Genomic DNA, 21,853 nt, shown 5'->3' on the forward strand with positions numbered 1-21,853 from the left:
GTTTCTGGACGTCTTTATGGGGGCACTTCCAGGGTGGTCATTAGGAGCCAGTCGCGATGCACGCCATGGAGCAGCGGCGGAGGAAAGGCAGCTGCGGCGCCTCCTCACCTCACCCCGGCGCTGTTCCGTGCCTGTGTGTAAGTGGCCGGAGCCGTGCCCGCCATCCCGGGCGCGGGAGGCAGCGCTGGCTCCGGGACCGCGCGGGCCCCCGAGGAGCGGCCGCGGCTCCTCCTGAGGGCTGAGGCGGGAGCGCGGGACACCGGCCCATTCCCGCCACCGGGCTCTCGCTGTCCTGCCCTCCCGGCCGCGCCACCGCCGGCTCCGGTTTAGCGCCGAAATAGGGTTTGAGATCGGGGAGAGGCCCGGTTGAAGCTTACTTTGGGAACCAGCTGGCACAAAGGTACCCAGGCCCAGCGCCCGGGCTGCTTCCCGCTCCTGCCGGGAGCTCCCGTGTCCCCGACTGCTCCACGTGAGCCTTGCGGAGACAGAAACGCCTGCCAAGCTGCATAGACAGGAATATTTTCAGAACAGTGTTATGCCTTACAGAGGAAGCCTGCTCATATGCAGATTCTTTAAAGCCATTTAGGTATTTAATTACCATCTTAAATTAGTTCACTGGCAGTAGGCACCTGTTACGTTCTGGGGAATTGAGTAGTGCCCTGCTTTTTAATCAGCTCTTTAATGTGTACATGTGCTTTAAACACCTCGTTAATTGGCAGGAAATAGTTGTCGTCTCTCTTTTCCCAAGCTGTTCAGAAGGTGTCACCTGGGATCTCACTGCAGAGCCAGTGGACCATTGAAAAAAATGACAGAAAGCTGTGGGCAGGAGCAGACGAGATGGATAACAACAGTCATTATGAGCACAGCTCTCCAGGTACAGTACCACTTGTCAAGACCAGCATCTGACTCACTACGAAATGATGAAAAAATCATGTCCTATATTCTATACATGGGAATATTTTATTCAATGTCAACAAATACAGTTTTTTTGAGGATAAAACAGAGATATTATTAGTCTGAAGCTGCTTCTTCTAGAGTTCTGGTTCTTTTTCCGTGTGTCTGTATTTTCTCCTAGCTACTTCCGTATCTATTTAGTATTCTTGCTACCTGCTATTCTGAGTTACACTGCTTTAGGATTGTTCTCCTGGCTCATCATTTTTGCACTGCCCTGATGCCGCTTTCAGTTAGTGCTGTAAATAATTTCATCAAAAATGTTTCTCAATTTTCTGAATTTCTCCCTAAACACAGTATCAACATTGGGGCAGAGGATCGCTCAGTAAGCACGTAATTCAGTTTAAAATAGGGAGTCCTACAGATATTGATATATATTTATATCCGTTAACATCAGAAGCCTTGACTGTGTTGCCAAGTAAAGTGAAAGGGTATGTCAATGAGCTGGTAATTAGTTTCTGCAGCTGAGGCCAATTTCATGCCAGCTGACGAGAATTTAGAGGCAAGAGGGCTTTGATTCACAGGCAAGAATATCTCATGCTAGCTTGGCTGACAAGGTTATCACCCCATCTCTGCTGGGTAAATGGGTGAACCATGTTGAAATAATTCCTGAGTCACCTCAGTTTAAAGCCTATTCTTATTTGCCCGTGTGTCTTGGAATTTACAGCCTGTAAACTGTGACTGTTTGGGAACTGCTTCAAGAGCAACTTAATCCATAATATGGTAAGAGGTATTGGGTGGCAGTGATTTCATCAGCTATACCAGCATAACGCATTGCTATTAATAAGACCTGCAGCTCTATTCAAAACTACTGCTGTTAATAAGGGCTTTTCCTACACAAAGCTGAACACAAATCTAAGATGGCTTTTCTGTATCAGTTTTGGTTATAAGCTTTTTCTTTTTCCAGGACAGCTATAATTTTCTTAAAGGTGTTATTTACATTTGTGCATTTTTTCCAAAATTGTAGTTATAAGCAGTTGCCACTGAGTGTTCCCTTTCCAGACCAGTTGAAAGCATGACATTTCTGGTTACTGTCCCCTTCAGGGTTCACTTGCTATACAGATTTTATTTTGTACTCTTCCACTAAATCATGACACTTTCCTATATAGGCAGGTTGGCTATATTTTAAATGGGCAGGTTAAGGAACATGTTATTACCTAAAAAGGATTCAGTGGTTTAACCTCTAAAATATGTGTGTTCGAGCAGCTTTCGTAGAACATGTTGCAGAAATGCTTTTTGCAAGCTGAAAAATACATCCAAACCCTTTCTATTCTGTAGATTATTATGATTATTAGTTTTCCTGAGTGGATTGCATTCTGTCAAAAAGCTTTAAAGAAAATCATGTCCCATACAGAATTTTTGAACTATTTTCCAACTGAGATGGTGACATCTGTGAAAACAATGCAGTCTAATTAACTGGAGTCATAGAAACACACTACTATGTTCCTCATTTCTGCAAATCCTCCTTTAGCATTTCTTACAAAAATAGACTGTAAAATGTTTGAATTTCTTTATGCATTATGCAGGAGTTTTCCTGAGACAAACAATGTGAGTGTACAGAGGTGTCACTTCTATTCAAATACTTCAAAGATTCATTAATTGAAAATGTTCAACATTTTAGTACTTAGTTTTTATTCCATTCACCATAAAATTCATTTTTAAACAACAATGCTAAAGGTTTATCTATAATGGTTCAGACAATGCTTTAAGGATATTTTTAACTTGTGGGCTGAAAACATATTTTTAAAATAAGCTTTTAAAATTTATTTAGGATCATGAAATTTCTACAATTCTACAGAGACAACAACACCGAGTTCGATATTCAGAATCAGTGGAAACTGGATCTGTGATTTTTCCTCTTTCTGGTACAGTGCTTTAAAGTTTATGCTTTTAAATCATAAACTCCAATGAGGTACAAGATCAGGTGCTGTTGTGGGCTGTGCTAAACTGAATAAAATCTGCCTTGTGGGAATGTTGTGCAGTAGTGAAAGGAGCTGTGCTATGACTGAATGTAAATCAGATGAAACAGAGAACTTTGGGAACAAAACATTTTCAGTGTTTTTTACTTTTTTTGGATGTCTTGTAGAACAGCTACAGGAGATTTGGTGAACTGAACTGTTCAGTAAATTCTTGTTATAACTGAGCAAACAATGCTGAATGCCACTAATGTCTAAGCTGCCATCAAGATCTTGAGTATGCACAGCTATAAATGTAAGAGTGAACCAAGACCTTTGGCTGTCAACTTCCAAGTTGAATTTGCGGACCTGGTGGTAGCAGAGGAGGTGGGGAACGGCTTGTTTGAGTGGCTTTGATTAGGAAATCACTGAAAATATAAACATGAAATATCTATTTTCCTTTTTAGAGCAGAAGATGGTTTAGACACGTAGATGAGATCCTTTATCTGAAGTTTTTCTGAACTATAAGGACTAGCATGCATTGGCCTAGTCTTTTATATGCTCAGCTGTTAAGCCTCCTAGACTTCAGTATTCTTAACTTTCCCTTTCAGAAAAACTTAGTTGGAAGGGCTATAATTTCATTTTTCATGGTAGACAGTTTAGCTAACTTTTAAGATTTTAAAACTGTTTCTTTAATTTAAAAACAGGACTTGCTGAGCTCTTCAGTCAGCCTTTGCATTTGCCCTAAATTAATTCCTTTATAGCAGTTGCTTGTTCCTGAAGCATGTGCTTTCAAAGGCATTCAGATGTGTCTATTTTGAGTGGATTGAATAATTGGGGGGTTTTTTAATGTTATGGTAGAAAACTAACCTCTGAGTTATTTGTAGTTTTATCTTAAAATTACTAGTCATCAGTGGCCAAATCTCATGACTGCATTTCACTGTCAAAGATGTGTAAATTCATTCATGTGTTTTGTTCCATTGCCTTTTAAACTAATGGTTAAATTAAGAATTCTGCTTCCTGGTTTGTGGTAAGAACTTAATCCCATTATTGCCATGACAGGTACATTTACATGATTTTCCTCAATAGGTGTTGCATTTATACTGTCAGACACTCAAGATTTGCTTAGGACAGGGGAAGAACAGTTTTCTGAAAGAATTCAGAAGTTCATAGGCATTCATCGGAACAGTTTTCTGGTTTTGTCAGCTGCTCTTCATGGATCAGAAGAATGGAATGTCATGTTCAGGATTCAGAAAAGGTAAGATTTCAACATCAAACCAAACTTTTTATTGCTAGGAAGAAATGAAGCAGCACTCTAGATTTGGGAATATTATTTTAGGAATTAATAGGACAAGAGGCAATTGGCAAAATTAGAAAGCATCCAAAGGAGGGCAACAAAAATGGTGAAGGGCTTGAGGGGAAGCTGTATGAGGAGCAGCTGAGGGCACTTGGTGTGTTCGGCGTGGAGGAGACTGAGGGTAGACCTTATCACAGTCTACAACTTCCTCGTGAGGGGAAGAGGAGGGACAGGCACTGATCTCTTCTCTGTTGTGATCAGTGACAGGACCCAAGGGAATGGCTTGAAGTTGTGCAAGGGGAGGTTTAGGCTGGAACTTAGAAAAAGGTTCTTCACCCAGAGGGTGGTTGGGCACTGGAACAGGCTCCCCAGGGAAGTGGTCACAGCACCAAACCTGACAGTTCAAGAAGCTCTCAGGCACATGGTATAACTCTTGGGGATGGTCCTGTGCAGGGTTTAAGAGTTGGACTCAATGATCCCTGTGGGTCCCTTCCAAGTCAGCATATCCTGTGATTCTTTACTGCACAAGTGACCATGCACTGGACCAGGCTGCCCAGAGAGGTGGTGGAGTTTCTCTCACTGGAGATATTCCAGAACCATCTGGACGAAATCCTGTGCAATGTGTTCTACGACGACCCTGCTTGAGCAGGAAGGATGGACCAGATGAACCATCGTGATCTCTTTCAACCTTACCTATTCCGTGAATTATTTCCAGGAATATGTATTTTATTTTGCTAATATACTGGAAAATTATTTGAGGCATTAATAAAGAGAATATAAAGTGAGACAATATGACATATTATAGGCAACAAGAGGATGTACCTCAAAACATAACAAGTAATATTCCCTTCAATCACTTTAGGGCTATGTAATATAATAAAAGTTTTCTCTTGAACTGAAAAATGAAGTAATTTTCTTAGTTCTGTCACCATCTTTTCATGGTCATTTTCAAAACAGAACAGGCAAGTTTACTTAATTAGAAGAGGCTTTATTGGCAAGTGCAGATTATTTACCAGCTTTTAAAATCTGTTTACTTGGAACAGTGTCTATTATACAGAGCTTAACAATTGAAATAGTGTTATTTTATACCAAAAGTATAAAACTGGACATTAAAACTGGTTTGTTTAAAACTTTTGTCTGTGTTTTCTAATGAAGCCTGAAAACTTGCATATTTCTGTACATATCTGCTGACAACAGTGATCAGACTGCTTGTAGTCAGGACTATTTTCTGGTAGGTACAGTAGCCCGAACTGCAGCTGTCACTCTTGGCCTCAAGAAGTGACTATTGTAATGAAGTCTTTGATCTTTACCTCCTTGAAACAAACACCAGTTTCATTAAATCCCGGGCATACTGCCAAATGTTGATGAATAGCAGAGTGTATGGGATGAAATGTAAGAAATCTATTACCCGTTTGTGAAAATGCCATACATTTTCATGAGAGGTCTTAAAAGTTCTGCCACCATTCAGCAAGAACCTGTTATTCAGCTGATGGCAAGGCTAATTTCTCAGTCTAGATTTTGGTTACATACAACAGAATTTGTGCATCTGTTGATCACTAAAACGCAATGTTTTTGGAACTGTATTCCATTTGGCAAGTCAGTAATCTTATTAAAATAAAAATAGTTTTATCATTGCAAGCAATATCAAATTCATGTTGACGAGGCACAATTATATTTTAAATGCATTTGCTTTTTTACTACCTGGTATCTTGGAATTCTGTTGTATGTAAAGCACTGACTGAGCTTCTGCATTGGTGGGGTTGAAACTTGTGCCACGTTCTTTCAAACTACAAGTCACCTGTTGGATTTGTTAAAAAACAGAACACCTTAGTACTCAGTTTGTCTTCTATTACTGTTTCTTTCTGCTTATCTATGGTTTTGCTGCATCTGGGGAAGGATTGTTTTTTATTATTAACAAGAAAATTATAGGATTCTTCATCAACAACATGAACACCTTCTGTAAGGTTGTGTATAGTGTGGGGGAAGCGGGAGAAAAGCAGTAGCTTAAATGAGCATTCCACTAATAACCTCAGTAGGTGTGTATGTTAGGTTTTTAACACCCTGGAGGAAAGACCAGATGTGTTCAAATGGCCAGTATTCTGTCTGTTAAACAAATTAAAACTAAATTTAGACCTGCTGTAATTGGAAGCAGAACTGTTTATAAAAACAGATTTTCATGGATCTAGGTAAATACATGTAACTGTTTCTTTGTTGCACTTTGTTCATTCATCATGCTTTGCTTAGCCCATTCTAGTATTAATAAAATTGCATCAATTTATTTCTCTAATCCTTGAATGTAAATCAAATCACAGTTCCTGCATCAGATTTTAGCAAAACTCAACCAAGACCTGGGTGCCTACTCTTAGGGAAGGACAGTGTCTGTAACAGTTTTGCTAATTAGAAGGGCAGACAAGTTCAGATGAGATACCTAACCAGCATGAGGTCTTAATGTGAGTGAGTCCAAGTCATCAGACAGATTGCAGGGAAGAGCAGGTGGTAGGCACAAGGGGAGGTCACAGGGGAGTGTGCAACTGAGCAGCTGGGCACTTCATTTGGATTACATTTTTGCTTATTTAAAATTCCTCATTCTTTGTTGTTAAGTCCCTCTCCCGTTTTAGCTCTACAACAGAAAACAGCAGCAACGCTGACGTTTTGTCAGTGTTACACTTCAGGTACCAGTCTGAAGGAGAGGCTCAGTGCTTGCCTAAGCTTTGATCTCTCCATGACTGCACTGAATGACAACTGATGCTACTATTTAAAATCTTCAGATTCTATTCTCAAGAACGAATGCATATGAATAACACTATTTATAGAAAGAGAATGAATTTTAGGTCAAAGTATTTGAGTGAAAAAGCCCTTGCATGAAAGTAAATTATCCCATTATCTTAACCTCATCTGGAATACAGGTTGTTTTATTTATAGTAAACTACAAAGATTTAGCTCCAATCCTGAAGTGTTTTTAGCACAGTGTTTTAGATACTTTCCTGTGTTTTTCCAAAGCCATAAAAATAACCCACATATTTTTTACTGCCACTGAGAACAGTCTTCAGCAATATCACAGAAGAGGGTTTAGTTCTCTCTGAGTGTAAACACACTTAAGAAGTGCTGACTGATTGTCCAAGAGCCCTAGATAAAGAAATGAGCCTTTCCAAATCCCACCTAAATAAGTGGTACAGAAATGGGACAGATGGCTATACAAACAGCATGAATTCTCCACTTGCTTTTAAGAATAAAAACAGTCTCTATGTAAGTAAAATTGCACAGTAAAAAGTTGTTTACAACATGTGGGAATGCACTTTGAGTTTTATAGCATAACTAATTAAATACACATTCTAAAAGTAACCTTAACTTTAATTTATTTTGATGTGCAGATTCCTGGGCAGTAATTTACGTGTAATACCAGTTCATAATCCTGCTGAAACTGTTAAATTAATGCTAACTATGGCTAAGGTAAGTCCCATTGCATATACTTAAAAATATTAGTATAATAATCAGGAAAAGCCAAGAACTATAAAACATTTGGTTTTCCTTAATGGAACTTTGGGTTATACTGACCACAATCCATTAATACACTGAGGTAGAATTGAACGTTTAGGATCTTAGCTGAGTCTTTAAACTATTGTTAAAGGTAACTTAAAAGCTCTTAATAGCATCTGCAAAGACACATTAGATATTTAAGACCTCATTTGGCTCTTACTTACCACTGTTAAGTTAGAATGTCTTCATTTACTAGTGCACAACCAGCATAAGATTTAAATATGTAATGACTTCAACTTAAAGTAAAAATGCTACCTTAAAAATTAGTTACAAGTAGTTACTTGTGAATGTTTAGTGATGCACACACTAGTATATTACTGCTACAGCTTACTGTCATGTGTCTCTGGATCTGCAACATATCCAGTATCAGCAACATATTATTAATTAAATCTATTTACTGAAACTCTTTAAAGACCATTTTTCCATGAAAACTCTAACTTTAGATATGAACTGTATCAGTACTAGCAGTATCCCATGTACCAAAACTACAAAGAGCAGGTTGAATGACTTGTTAGGAAGGAATCAAAAACTAATTTACCTTCTATGCTTTCCTGAAATGGGCATCTCAAAATAAGCATTAACCTATTCAGAGTACGCATCATTTTATAAGTGTGTAAGCTTCATCTCACTTAATGTATGGCAAAAGTTAAATACATATTACAGTGTTGAACATTGTACTTTTTATGGAATATAGTGATGCCCAGTCTCTTAATACAGCATATACCTAAAAGCTTTTAAGGTTACTGCTGAACCTATAAACTTGAATTTGCTTTTCTGCTTCTTTGGAATATTTGCACCAAACTGCAACAGGAGAGCCCTGTAAGAAGCAGTGACAGCACCTATCACCAGTCTGCTGGTTGCCATTACATTCTTTCTTACTGATGCAAAGCCAGTTTAATGAGCTCATCATTTTCCAGAGAATCCCTAACTGGTACAGGACCTAAAAATCAACTTCTTTTTGCCCCACGTGAACAGATATGGCCAAGGGAGCAATACCATCCAACTAATCCCAAGCTACCATTCCCACCTCCTGTTGAAATATTGTCACCTCTGTGCACATCACTCCTGAATACCTACTTCAGAACATGATTCAAATTTCACTGCTGAATAACTTTGCATTTGCACTATTGGAAATATAAGATGTTGAATATTCTATTACCTAGGAGTTACTGTGTCCTACTCATAATACTTTTCTTTTCTCTAAGATGACTTCCAAGCCACAAGCAGATAATACTCGTTACAAACTGGAAATGACAAAAGCCCAAATAATAGAAAAAAGTCCAGTTTGGAAGATGCTCCAGGAATACCAATTGCACTGTAATTAATTTAGTGTTTGGGGTTTTTATTCATAAATAGAGTGGCTACATTTTAAACAAAATATAGAATGTTCTTAAAAATATAGTTACGTTTCAAAAGACTATATACAATATATGCATTTGGAATGAAAATTCATATTAAATAACTATACAGTGAAAAATAGCATACTTGGTACCAAATGTGCATTCCAAGCATGGGGAAAAGTGATTTAGATGCACTAAAAGTCATCTTTATTTAACTTGATTCTGAACTTACAGACTCATCTGTTTATAAATAATTTCCCAAAATATTTACTATGTCTTAAGGAAAACTTTATCATTAAAGATAAGTATGATCAGAACAATTCCAAAATGCAGGTTTTCCCAGCATACACAGGGATATGTATGAAATCTTACACTGTTTTTTAAACACAAGCATTATCTGTTATGTTACTAAGTTTTAACATCTTACTTGGCTCAAAGTTGATGTGTTTTCCTTTAAACCTGGCTTCCTTTGCCAGAGTGTTTTACTATCTATAGATTGTATATTCTATACTGTTACTTAGCAATACCTTACAGTCTGTTTGCAAATATACAAGCTAGTTTGCCAACATAAAAACATGCTAATAAAAATACCTTATGCTTTAACAGTGCTTTTTAATTAATGGTTCTTCCGTCACTTTATAAAAATGTTTGTAATTCACAATACCAGTCAGTAACTCTAGCTAACAAATTCTGAAAATGTAAAGAAAAATAAATGCCCAACCATACCTCCTCGCCACAACAGAAGGGCATACCCCCACCTTGTTTAGTTTCTAAACTTAAGAGAAAGCATCAAATTCTGAAGGAGTAAACAGACCATATTTGTGAATCACATGCAACAAGACTTATGAAGAGCAGCATTTGCAATTCTTCTGGAGGCCACTCTAAATTGCTCCTCTTTAAAGGCTGGTAGCCTCCTTTGCAACTAAAGTCTCCCAGTCTAAATGAACTTGTATGGAGTATGTTCATTCATATACTTCAGCTGACCTAACTATTTTCATCCATTACAGCTTTTATTTTCACTTCAATGAGTTCTTCTACTCGAGCTAGAACACTTTCTATTAAATCAAATGTGAAGAGCGCCGAGTGTAAAACCTGAAATGACAAAAAAGATCAGTGTTACTTTTATTAGACTTTTTTTTAACTCGCCGTACATCTACTTTTGTCTTCACATTGAAAAGAAGATGACACTACTTCTGAATAGCTCTGAAGGAAACACAAACTAACCTGAAGCTGCATTCCAGTAGTCATGGCAGGCATCTTTTCCCCACTAACAGTTACAGAACAAACTGTGTTAGAACTGTGGGCCTCTGTAGAAGAAAATAACCAACATGACTCTTAGAAGAAAAGAATATTCAATATATTAGAATTTTGAGACAGTAATTGTTAAGAACGCAAACCTAGGGATTGACCAAACAGAATGGAAGGTGCTGAACCTTCAGAGGAAGGCAGTTTGAGCTGGATGCTCTCTCTACACTTTCTATAACACAAACACCCACATTAGTAAACAGGCAAGATCTGCAATTCAAAACAATTTATACAGCTCAAATTCTCTTGGAAAGGAAAAATAAATTTTATATGGTCAGGTTTTGATATATTTTTTAAATTTCCACATCCAGGGAGGCAGTAGGAGGTTCTTAAGTTTGATTTAATGAATCCAGACATGAAATACTTATTTTATTAAGAAAAGGCTGCAGGCTTCTCTGTTTCAGACAGATTACTTGTAGCAGGCTAAACTATAAGGACAGATCTGAAAACTAAAGGGAAAACCTCTTACATTCAGACCATATATTCGAAATAAAATATAATTCTTACAAAGATTATACACTAGGGAAGAAAGGTAAACCACTTAAGGTCACAAGTTAGATGTCCTCTCCTGAACTCAAATCTCTTTATACTTTGTCAAAGGCTAGAGAAATGTAAGAGGGACTTAAAGAAAAAACTTCCTGATTAATTTGGAAGGACTCCCTTTAGAAAGATATACATAGGTTGCCTTCAGACAAAAAACCCTTCTTTGCCTCATACTTATATGGTTTACTACAGAATAGGGTAAGACTAGGGGCAAAAAGCTGTACTGACATTTGTAGTAGCAGATGCAAATTCCTTAGGCTGTCTTTATACTGGAGACCACAAGGAACAGAGGATCTGACATACAGAGAGATTCCCTAAAGCAGCTTCAGCTCTAGTGCCCCATGCAATGTGTCTGCTTAACCCAGAGCAGAACCTGATTCTCTGTGTCAGATTTAAAAAAAAAAATTTTAAAAAAATCCAGATTGTAATGCCTCAGGCTTTAGAGAGCACTGTGTCACTTATTTCTTCTCTTGTTAACCTTCCCACACCTGGTATGAAACCTAAGGGCCATGTATTCAGAGAGACTTAGTTGCTCCTGTGAAACATTAAAATCAAAAGTATAAATGCAGAACAAGCTTTGAAGGTCTTCATGTGACAGTTCTGTTAGGTTTCCATAAGATTTACAAATGTGATGACAGATAAGTTCCGATTTTCTGACCAATTATGAAAAATTTTAATATCAAATATAGCAACTGCTGAATTATTATCTGAGGTTTGGAACAGCATCAACAGTTAAATAAAACATGATCTATACAGCACTCACCAATTCTTTGTTTCCAAAGGATTATCAAAGTCTCTAGATACGAACAAAACTAAGGAAAAAAAACCCAACAACTAACCTTTTCTGTTTTCTTTCTTATTTTTTATTTCTGCTTCATAATGTGCTTTTGACATATTGAGTCCTACACGCAGTGGTTTTAAAAAATTCTGCTCGATCCTGGTGAGTGTGGTCCATACACCAGTCTATTCAAACAGAACAGAGGAGGTTACAAATCAGTTTTAATGAAGCATTGCAATACTAAGTTTTTGAGCACAAGTTTTTCAGCTAGTCTTTATAACAATGAATAGCATTGTGATAGATATTTAAGCTCTCCCTCTCCGTTATTTGTTGATTGGAGGATGAAGCAGTTAAAAGAAAAGGGGGAGGAGGGGGAACTTGGTATGTAGGCTGATAACTACAGCAATGGAAAGGCACATTTAAAGCTTGGTTTTGTAAGCAAAGCTGAAGGGATCTTGATATGCTGGAGGGGATACTTAGCCACTTTCTCGGGCTGGAATCTCTACAGCAAGTAAACAGCAGTTGTAGGTTCCTCTCAGATAATGAGGCAGCAAAATGGAACAAATATTTAAATTAATGTTCCACTGTATTGCAATGCCATATGAAAGTTCTTATGAATATGCTCCCCAAATGCCTATACTGCATTTAAAAAGCTTTGTAGGAATGTTACTAGATATGCTACTACCACATCCTTAGGCACAGTAGCCAAAGTGACTATGAACTTCTCCCCAGTTTGGCATGGGTGGAAAGAACAGTTCACAATAATGGCCTTCATGAAGCAAGAGATACAAGGAAAAGGTGCTCAAAAACAAGGTTGTTCAGGGTTACACAGCACAAGAGGAAAACTCCTCTGCTTGGGCACCTTACAAGCTTGTAGTTACAAAACTGCTGTAGAAGGAAACAAACACACAGCAGCCTTTGTGTCCTTAGATACAGAGCCACTTATACAACTCCTTTCTTCAGGCAGTATCCACAAAGGGCAGAGTAAGGACGATAAAAATAAGAATTCTCAATGTTAAACACAGTGAGTCCACTGATGGCAGTGGAAAATTCTTCAAATTTTAATACCAAATGACAGAAAGTCAACTAGTCAAGTAAGAAAAACAGTAATTACTTCCACCAGAATGTGGCTATAAAAAGGAAATAGCTTTCTGGAAAAATTTTTGAACTTGATTAATGAAATACTTGTTACACAGCAATAAAAAAATCTGAACTGACATGAAAGGAGGCATTTTCTTTCTGCCCCACTTGCACTATATGAAGAGAGACAGGGAGGAAGTCAAGAAGAACTGACAGGGCTTTTTTGCCAGGAAACCCTCAGATGTGATGCTATTTTCTCCTCAAACTGCAGGGACATTCCTTTTGCCAGGTACTAGACAGTTTTTATTAAGAATAAAAGAAGAATTCTCATCTTTCTCACAAAGCTATGTATTTACATGAAACCGAGTGGATCATAATAATTACTTAAATAGTAATCACACCTTAAATATGAGAAATAGATATAATCTATCAAGATTAACTAATAATATAAATAGTAAATTAGAAATGCACCATTTTCGTTACTGTTCTGGCAATCAGTGCAAGTTACATTGTTATTATTCAATTTAGACCAATAACATTATTAGGCACTTATAAAACTTGTATACCCAGATCTCAAAGTAGTCTAAAAGTAGATCAGAAGTTTTTTTCTGTATGTTAGAAAACAGAACATGACATGCTGAAATCCATTAGTCCAAACATAAAGAACATCAAGGAACTGAGAGAGAGCAACAAAACATCTTAGGATACTTATCTAAGGGTTCAAATACTCATATGACCATGATATTGCACTTATGAACCATCTGCTATCAACCCACTTGTGAAATTCCAACAAGTTCTCCCTCAAGCATCCAGGAACACATTTGCATCAACTGCAGGTGGACAGGACTGACTGTACACAAAGCCACAGATCCATCCTGAAATGCTGCACTGATCAGCTACACAGCAGCTGAGGAACAAATACTGGTAGAGGAGTGCAAAGTGTAAAATATGTCCCTAACTGTTTCAGACAGAAAACACAAACACAATGGAGAAGAAAGAGGCAGGGATTACAGCTAAAGCTGCTGCTTTAAATTGAGGTTGCACAATATAACATGGGTAAAATACGTAAGGACAGTTTCAATTTTTTAAATATATTGCAGAGTATTTCTGAAATACCTACATTCAAACATTCACACACAGGAAATGAAGGTAAAGAGGCAGAGCTATAATAAAAACATGGGTAAACTGCAGTAGTGGGCAGTTTAGGCTGGCAGGTTGCCTTTGTGCATAAAATGTTCTAGGCTGTTTCCAGTAAAGCAATGTAGCAGAAAATTGGATGGGTCTGGCCATTCCTTTTGTAACTTCAGCAGATGTATCTTACAGACAAGAACTTTTTCGATGCTAATACCTCGAGAAACTTTTAATATGTACCTATCACACACCTGCACAATTGCTGTAAATACAGAATATTGTTTTGTATAGCTAAAAACTAGTTAAATACGATTTTTTAATATTTTCTCAGAAATCCTAACAACTTTTAGCATATTGCACAAGAAGTATTTTTCCTAAAATGAATTAAATGGATTTCTTGAACTGCCAGGGTTTGTATTATTATTATCATCATCATCATTGTTATTATTATTTTTATTATTCAGAAATCCACTTGGAGCTTTTGGGGGATACCAGCAATAAGCAAAAATAACAAATTTTTTCTCATGGGAATGCTTGATGGGTATGTGATTTTGTGGTGACATACTCTAATGTTATGGACACAGACCACAGTTTATGAGGCAGAGTAAAAGGATTAGCTTGTTTACAGTCAGAATATGAATGCAAACAAATTTCATCAGAATAAAATAACACATCACATATTTTCTAATTCTTTTAATTAAAAGCATCACTTCTGGCCAACTAACCATTGCAAAGAAAAATGCAAAGACCATGTTTTCTGAATCAAGAATAACAGCGTTCATGTGAATCCAGCTCTCACGTCTCAGCTAATCAATCATTTTCAAATCACTTAGTACTTACTTGATTATCACTTTCACAATCCTTAATGACTAAGTATCTCAGCAGATTTAGCGATGCCATAATCCTGTGAATTAAAAACATACTGTTTATAATCTAGACATAGATTTATATTACAGGGACAATAACTTAAATTGTTCATTAGCCAGATATCCTAAAAGTATCCATTTGTGCAAAACACTCGTCTGTTGAGCAATATAGCTTAGTCTAGAGCACCAGTGATGTCCATACAACAGTTCACACTTTGCAAGTAAAAACTGTCATCAGATTGGAGAAAGCTGCTGATTGTGAGGGAAAGAGTCCCCTGAAGAGACAGAATCTTATCACAGAATTTGTAATATGCATCACTAGTGATCCAAAGTTGATTTGAAACTAGTGTGACAGTTTTCTTTACTACCATACTGAATTTTTACCTTTGAGTGCTTTCTCAAATATGCTTTTTGCTTTTGTTTTTCCATACTTTTTAGCAGAAATTATTTATTGCCTTTTCCAGAAAAGAAGTACAATTACAGATAATACTTCTGCATTTTTTAATCAGTTATATGTCCATCCGGACTCCATCACTTTACTGATTTACAAGCCCAACCACTGCTCATCATGTAAGATTTGTCCTATCAGGAGATTTTCAGAGATATTTCAGTTATTTTTTATTTCTTAATTCCAATTATTTACTGTTCAGGTGGATCTGTATTTCTACTCATGAGATACTGGATTCAGCAATCTGTGAAACAGCCTGTTAAGTTGCATCTGAAAATTGTTCTTGCCTTGTATAAGACAACATACCACGTTGCTGTTATTCCTCCAACTGCTTCTGCAGAAAGCTGACAAATCAGATATTGCTCAAGAAATAATGCTTTGCTAATTAGTGTAATTTCACATCTGAAGTCTTATATCCTCAAGGAATGGAGGAAGAAATCCTTTTTTATTGTTAGAAATCAGTGTAATAGCATTGTGATATTCTTCTATGCAGAGTTCATGGAAATAAATGATCATTTCCGTTTCTAGTTCTAAAAATTTAAAATACATTAATGTTGTCACCTCATTAGTTACATGACAGCATATGTCATTGTAGTAAGGCAGTTTAAAGTCTTTTTAAATGATGAAAAAAGGAGAAAAGCCTCTAACTGTCATTACAACTCACCTGTCTGAGTTTTGCAGAAGATCTGTCTCAGCACCTTCTGGAAGTGAAAGTACTAAATCTAGAAGGGAGATCAGGTGATGTCCTGTAAACCACACGTTATCATATTCCTTCTGAAAAAACAATATAAAAAGTTTAGCTGAGTGCAAAATTTAAATCTTACATAATTTAACAATAATTTGTCTAAAAAAAGAAAAGGAATAGAATAATCGAACACTGGAAGCAGTATTTTCTAGTTACTACCTTGTGACTGAAGTATGCAAAGTAGCCTTCCATAATCCTCCCCAATTTGTCTCTGCATGCCAAGCTGTTCTTTCTTATTTTCTCAGAAAAAATTCTCCACCACTTTAGTGTTCCATCATCAATACAGTTAATATTTGTTTACATAAACATAGCAAATTTTAGAAGGCACCCTTTTTTTTATATTGAGGAATGCAACAATTAATTATCTTTATCAGAGACTCTTCTTCATACCAGCAGTGTCACTGGGTTTTTTTAAATGTGAAATTTCAGAATACACTTTTACATATTCAATTTTAGTGCAAGCCCCTTTTGGAACAGTTTTCATCATGTTCACCCCTGCTGATTCAATATACAGGACAGAGTATCATCTAATAAATAGTAATTCACTGTCATCTGACAGAATTTTGCCAGCATAAAAGATGCATAAATTTACTAAATTGTCCTATTTGACAAAAGGCAGTATACTAGAGAATCAAATTTAGTTTGGAGAAGGCTCTAAGCAGTAAAAAAAAAAAAGTTAATAATTTAGTTTTAATTAATTTTCCCAACTTCCCAGTATAAATGATTATAAAATGAGATATTAAAAGGCTTTGATCTAGCTCCATCCCTTCTGATGAGTTTATCGCTTGCAAAGTACTTAATAATAAAATGCTGACTGTCATCAGAAAAACCAAGAAAAAAATATTTCTCCCTGGACTGTAGGACTTCAACTATATTCAAAAAATTAGGAACTATGGGGATAAAACAAAATACTGAGTAGTTCCACTTTAAGAAAAAAACATACTTTCAAGCACAGAAAAGGTAATAATAACTTCTTAGAAAAATACATGCAATTAAAAACATAACTATAAAATTAGAACGGAAATACATATATAAAAAGCCAAGGCGATATTTTTAATATAATTTCCCAATCTTATGTTTCTTTTCAAAGTGAATTTTTTTAATGCATCACTCAAAGTTTAAGCTGTAGATGTTTTCTCAACATAATACTGATAGAATTTTGAGATGGCAACTTGTTTTTTCGTGGTTACAGCCTCACCGTTAACGATAAGTGAATCTGATCTTTTATATTTTTAATAATGTATCCTTCCACACCAGCATGGTTGCTTGTCTTCAGTAAACACCTTCAAACAAACAAAACAAAGATATTATCTCTTCAAAGCTTCCTATGTAGTTAGCTCAACACTTAGATGACATTATGGGCTTATTCACTAAGTGGGAGTTTTACCACAGAAAAACTGGATGACTATGTAACCTTTAAACACTGGCTCACATAAGACAGGTGATTTTATGTGAGGCAATTGAAATTTATTATTTATCAAAAAATTAACAAGTAAAATTAATGTGACTTCTAGATGGAAACTGTCAGAAAACACTGTATGTATGTAATTAAACTGCACTAAGGCTGATATTACACAATCTACAGTAACTTGGATGCATACCTGAATAATGTATATTTTCCCTCACTGTCAAACTTGTCTATGAACAACTGCAAAATACTTAAACTCTTCTTTCTCTAAAGAAAACAGAGATGTTATCAGATGGATTCTCATTAAATAAATTCAGCACTTAACCCATTCAGTAGCTAACTTTACATACCAGATGCTCCATGGGACAAAGGGTCATAATTTTCACCAAATCCTGCAATGGGACAAAGAAAACATAATTTCTACTTACATACAGATCATTACATTAACACTAACTAAAATCTACTCAAGACAATAAAAAGTCCAAAAAAAAACCCCAACAAAAACTCACAAAAACCAACCAACCAACCAAAAAACCAACCACAAACGACTGCACACTTGATTATGGGAAGATTCTCAGCAGAGACATTCACATGAGATTCAGTGGTCGAAACCCCAGGGCTGATATGCAAGAATACAATCCTTGTACTGTTGGGTCCAAATCAGAACGTAGTCAAGCAGCAGATGGGCAAGGAAGAGACAAAAACAACCAAGTACCATCTTTCAACTAAGATCTGTGCCCACCTGCTTCAGTGACCTGTACATAACATACACTAAGTATATTTTAATTGTCACTGAAGCTTCATGTTGCAGCAGGTAGAAAAGACAATCAATTCTATGTAGCAAGACACTGAAGGTTTCCATTTAACAACACAGGTGTACAAAGGTTCAGTAGCATGTGCTCTCTCCAACACCTAGAGGACAGCTAGGTATTATTTGTAACCAAATTCTGAGGACTTCTGTACATTGCTTCTTATTACCTGAGGTACATTAATAAAATCTCTGAATTCTAAATAGTCATGCAGAAGGCTGTTATCTTCCATTCTCAATAAACTGCTCTCAAACAGATCCTGCAGGTGGAAAAAAAATATGGCAATTGTATGCACATATAGAAGACATTAATCTATATGCTTAACATTTCATGGCTAAAACAGCTGTAAGTACACATTCTGATACTGAAAGTTTCCAGGAGTTGCAGTTATAATAGTGATAATTTAAACATTTATGCAGGAGTGTAAAGTTCAAAAAATATAAGTATTTGTAACACTGAAGAATACCTAATTAAGCCTCAAAATATTTCTGGAACTATTATCTGAACTATCATTTGTACATCTCTTAGAAAGGGAAAAAAAGAGTTTTACCATTCCTTAAACTGAAAAAAATAAACATTCTAACAATGAAAATTGAATTTAAAAAAACAACTTACAAGTCCTTTAGATAACATAGATTCTTCTGTTCTAGAAAAAAAAGTCAAATTTAAGTTTTTAATTAAAAAGACTGTTGATATTTCAGAAGAAATATTAGAATAGAGGTCAACAAAAACCTGTCTCTCAACAATTTTTATTCTATTTTCTAAATACAGTATCTTCATTACTCCTCTCAAAGATTTTTAGAATAAACTTGCTTATGTTAAAGTTGAACATTAGACTCTGCTCCTCAGGTCAAAATGATTTCTTTCCCCTCAATATTTATAAATGCTCAATACAGGTATTGACATGCTGATTAACAAAGAAAATGAAAGGGTAAGTATTCCTAAGGGGAAACTTGCCTTCTATAGCGCTGCTAGAAGCTATCTGGTAACCCCGCTGCTTATAGAAGGCGAAATAATCACAATATATAGAAAAGTTCAGTTTCCTTTAGAAAGCCTGACCTTTAATCAGATTGTGTATCATGTCAGAATGCATTCAAATAAATAATATCACAATAGTCACCTTTAGTATTACAATAATTGTTACAGAAGTGCAAGTAAATATACACTAATTATTCTGCATGTGTTTAAACTACCTTAATTTTGCATTTTCCAAATAAAGTTTCTAAAAATACTATCACAATACATGATAAAAACATTATGTAAATATTTTAGAAAACTTCTACTTCTTAGTAGAAGAAGCCATCTTGTAGTGGAACTTGCCATTTTAATGCTCAGGTTTAAAAACCTCTACTGAACTTACATGGCATATTTGAAATCTGATTCTATGAATTACGATAAAAGATCACACCCATTACCTAGACCTGCAAATCCCACAAACTCTACCTTTTCAGTAGCACTTCAATGTGTGTCATATTGCATAGCAGAAGGTATGATGGGCTAAAAGAGAAAAATTAGGTTACATTAAACTGCATAAGCCATATATGTTTGCACATAATTAATATATTTGACAGGATTAGTATTTTTTAAAAATTAAAATATCTTTCTAAAATTTTGAAATAGACAAAAAATTGTAAGTCAAATCACTGGTAGTAACTCTTACATGAAAACCGTCTATAAATATGTAATTGAACATTTAATACGCATTAATTTTCACCACATGACTAATCTCTGACAGTTTCTTTAAAAGGACAGCTCATCTAAAATTAAACTGTAATAGAGTAATCTGCAGGACTATGTTCTTTATATAAATAATATAAGCTACATAAAACATAAGTGCATAAAGGTTGACATAAAACTAATACCAGTGAAATACAGTTTTCATTCATAACTATTCACAAATAAAGTTCTCTTCTGCTCAGAAAGAATCTTCAAAGTACAGACCTACAATAAATGAGAAAGAATAGTTCTTACCTAAAAACCACCGGAAAGCATTCGATACCAAAATGCTGAACAAACATCAGATATGACAGACATGCCAAAGAATCTGCAGAATTCTTTCGCTCTATGTCTGCAAACTCCTGATTCTCCCAGGGTGGACTTTTGCCTTTATGATGTAAAAACACTAACGGTATCAATTCTCTTATATTCCACAAAATGTTCTGAAAAAGAATGATAGATTGCCTACAGTTGCCTTTAAAATACCTGCATACCAAGGAAGTTTCAAAGCTTTAACTGTATTTACAGTACATTCTCTTGTACAGTATAAATTAAAATAAATGTGATATTTACGATATATACACATATGCACACAAAAAGAACCCTGCAGGAAAAATAACCCCCATTAGAAGAATGTTCCTAACATAGCAAAGTGCTATTGTACGTATTACAAAGAAATAGCAAGATAAAGGTCAGCTCACTATTGCGGGGTTGCCAAAACAGAAGATTCAGGATCTCACGTTTTGGAAAACTAGGATTACACAAGAGGCCAAAGTATGACTTACTGACCTTAGTTTCAAATCCCACTACCCAATCTCATAAACACCAGAAGTAAATTTCTTAAGAAAACAAAGAAAATGTTAATTCATAATTAGTATTAAATACATGGTTTCAGACTGTGCCCAAGAGAAAAGGCAGGATTAAAAGTCAGTTTTTCAGAGCACCCTTCAACTATCTTAACTATGAGATCATCTTCTGGTAATCCCTGCCTCCTTCCTGCACATCCTGAAAGTCCTGCAATAAATGAAGTACAGGTTTCAGAAACAAGATTCTCTCCCATTGCACAACCTGACTGATCCACACAGCAGTTTCCATTCCCATGCTGAGGCACGCTGGGGGAAAAAAGTGGATGTGATCGTGAGGGAAAACCCAATTTTTGTTGAAAAACAACCAAAAGTTTTGTCAACTACTTTGTGTGCTTCACTTCACAATCTTAACATCTAAATATAGAATTCTGTGAAAAAAATGCTTAGATTTTAAAATACAAATTGGAGAAAAAACACAGTTGCATCACAAGGCAACTTCCAGACCTCCTCTGTGTTCATGCACATTTGCATACATATTTATGTGTGCTTTCCTCATCCCAGCTAGCTCTAGGCCTTCCTTTTGAAGCTCATCAAGTTTTAGTGTGCCATTCCCTTCCCAAGTAACACCATGACCCAGCCTCATTAAGCTGTCTTTTTCTCAACCCATGAGTTTTTCTTCATATTCTCTTCCCCATTCTGCCTGGGGGCCATAAGTGAGTGACTGGGTGGGGGCTTACCTGCCAGCTGGGGTGAAGCCACTAATTTGGATATGTGCAAGAAAGGAAATATTCTTTACCATATTCAAAACGTGAACAAAGTGCAGCTCTATGTGCAGTAACTTTATTAATCACATCTAGTCCTACTTCTGAAAACATACACATAATCTGTGTTCCAACATATGCATGGACTGTACCTGACTATCTCCTTATAAGGCTTGGGTTTGCTGCAAATTGGAATAAACTTACCTTTACCCACATTAATCTTACTCTAATAAAATAGAGCTGCTATGTATAACATTCAAAACCAGAGTAACTGCATTGATAGCATGGAAGGGACACATGCTCACTGAATTTCCAGCTCTAGTCAAGCATCAATTTAGATTCTTTGATAGTCAGCTGGCACTGCACCAGGCACATCAGAGATTTCACTCTGTGCAACACCTGGATTAAAGGTAACGTAGATTTTACCTTGTTGCAAT

The 21,853-nt window shown here is 36.2% G+C and overlaps 2 protein-coding genes across 11 annotated transcripts in view; one reads left to right on the top strand and one right to left on the bottom strand.

Annotated features, from left to right (window-relative positions):
- On the top strand, window positions 1-9,623 carry CUNH1orf146 (chromosome unknown C1orf146 homolog). Of its 6 annotated transcripts, none has more exons than XM_039383083.1 (6): window positions 3-137; window positions 749-874; window positions 2,723-2,816; window positions 3,936-4,104; window positions 7,515-7,593; window positions 8,656-8,976. In XM_039383083.1, exons 1-6 carry the CDS (start codon window positions 57-59, stop codon window positions 8,767-8,769), a joined length of 663 nt encoding a protein of 220 aa, XP_039239017.1. In that variant the 5' UTR covers window positions 3-56; the 3' UTR covers window positions 8,770-8,976. The 6 variants fall into 6 exon arrangements, with proteins under 6 accessions (XP_039239027.1, XP_039239017.1, XP_039239024.1 ...); XM_039383090.1 differs by having other exon boundaries at window positions 4-137; window positions 8,491-8,976; XM_027713008.2 differs by having other exon boundaries at window positions 15-137; window positions 8,886-9,623.
- The window catches only part of GLMN (glomulin, FKBP associated protein), a 23,506-nt gene continuing 6,768 nt past the window's right edge, over window positions 5,116-21,853 (bottom strand). For all 5 annotated transcript variants that reach the window (XM_027712891.2, XM_039383059.1, XM_027712822.2 and 2 more), the window contains 12 exons: window positions 20,105-20,292; window positions 19,577-19,630; window positions 18,749-18,779; window positions 18,303-18,392; window positions 17,675-17,716; window positions 17,518-17,591; window positions 17,115-17,199; window positions 15,836-15,945; window positions 14,698-14,761; window positions 11,708-11,831; window positions 10,245-10,327; window positions 5,116-10,112 (listed from right to left, as the gene is read on the bottom strand). In XM_027712891.2, coding sequence (XP_027568692.1) covers window positions 10,005-10,112; window positions 10,245-10,327; window positions 11,708-11,831; window positions 14,698-14,761; window positions 15,836-15,945; window positions 17,115-17,199; window positions 17,518-17,591; window positions 17,675-17,716; window positions 18,303-18,392; window positions 18,749-18,779; window positions 19,577-19,630; window positions 20,105-20,292 — 1,053 coding nt within the window. In that variant the 3' untranslated portion in view covers window positions 5,116-10,004. The remainder of the gene's footprint in view (window positions 10,113-10,244; window positions 10,328-11,707; window positions 11,832-14,697; window positions 14,762-15,835; window positions 15,946-17,114; window positions 17,200-17,517; window positions 17,592-17,674; window positions 17,717-18,302; window positions 18,393-18,748; window positions 18,780-19,576; window positions 19,631-20,104; window positions 20,293-21,853) is intronic.

This window comes from Pipra filicauda, unplaced genomic scaffold (genome assembly GCF_003945595.2).
Source record: "Pipra filicauda isolate LSUMZ 115617 unplaced genomic scaffold, ASM394559v2 scaffold112_size3218982_pilon, whole genome shotgun sequence".
Taxonomy (NCBI): Eukaryota; Metazoa; Chordata; class Aves; order Passeriformes; family Pipridae; genus Pipra; species Pipra filicauda.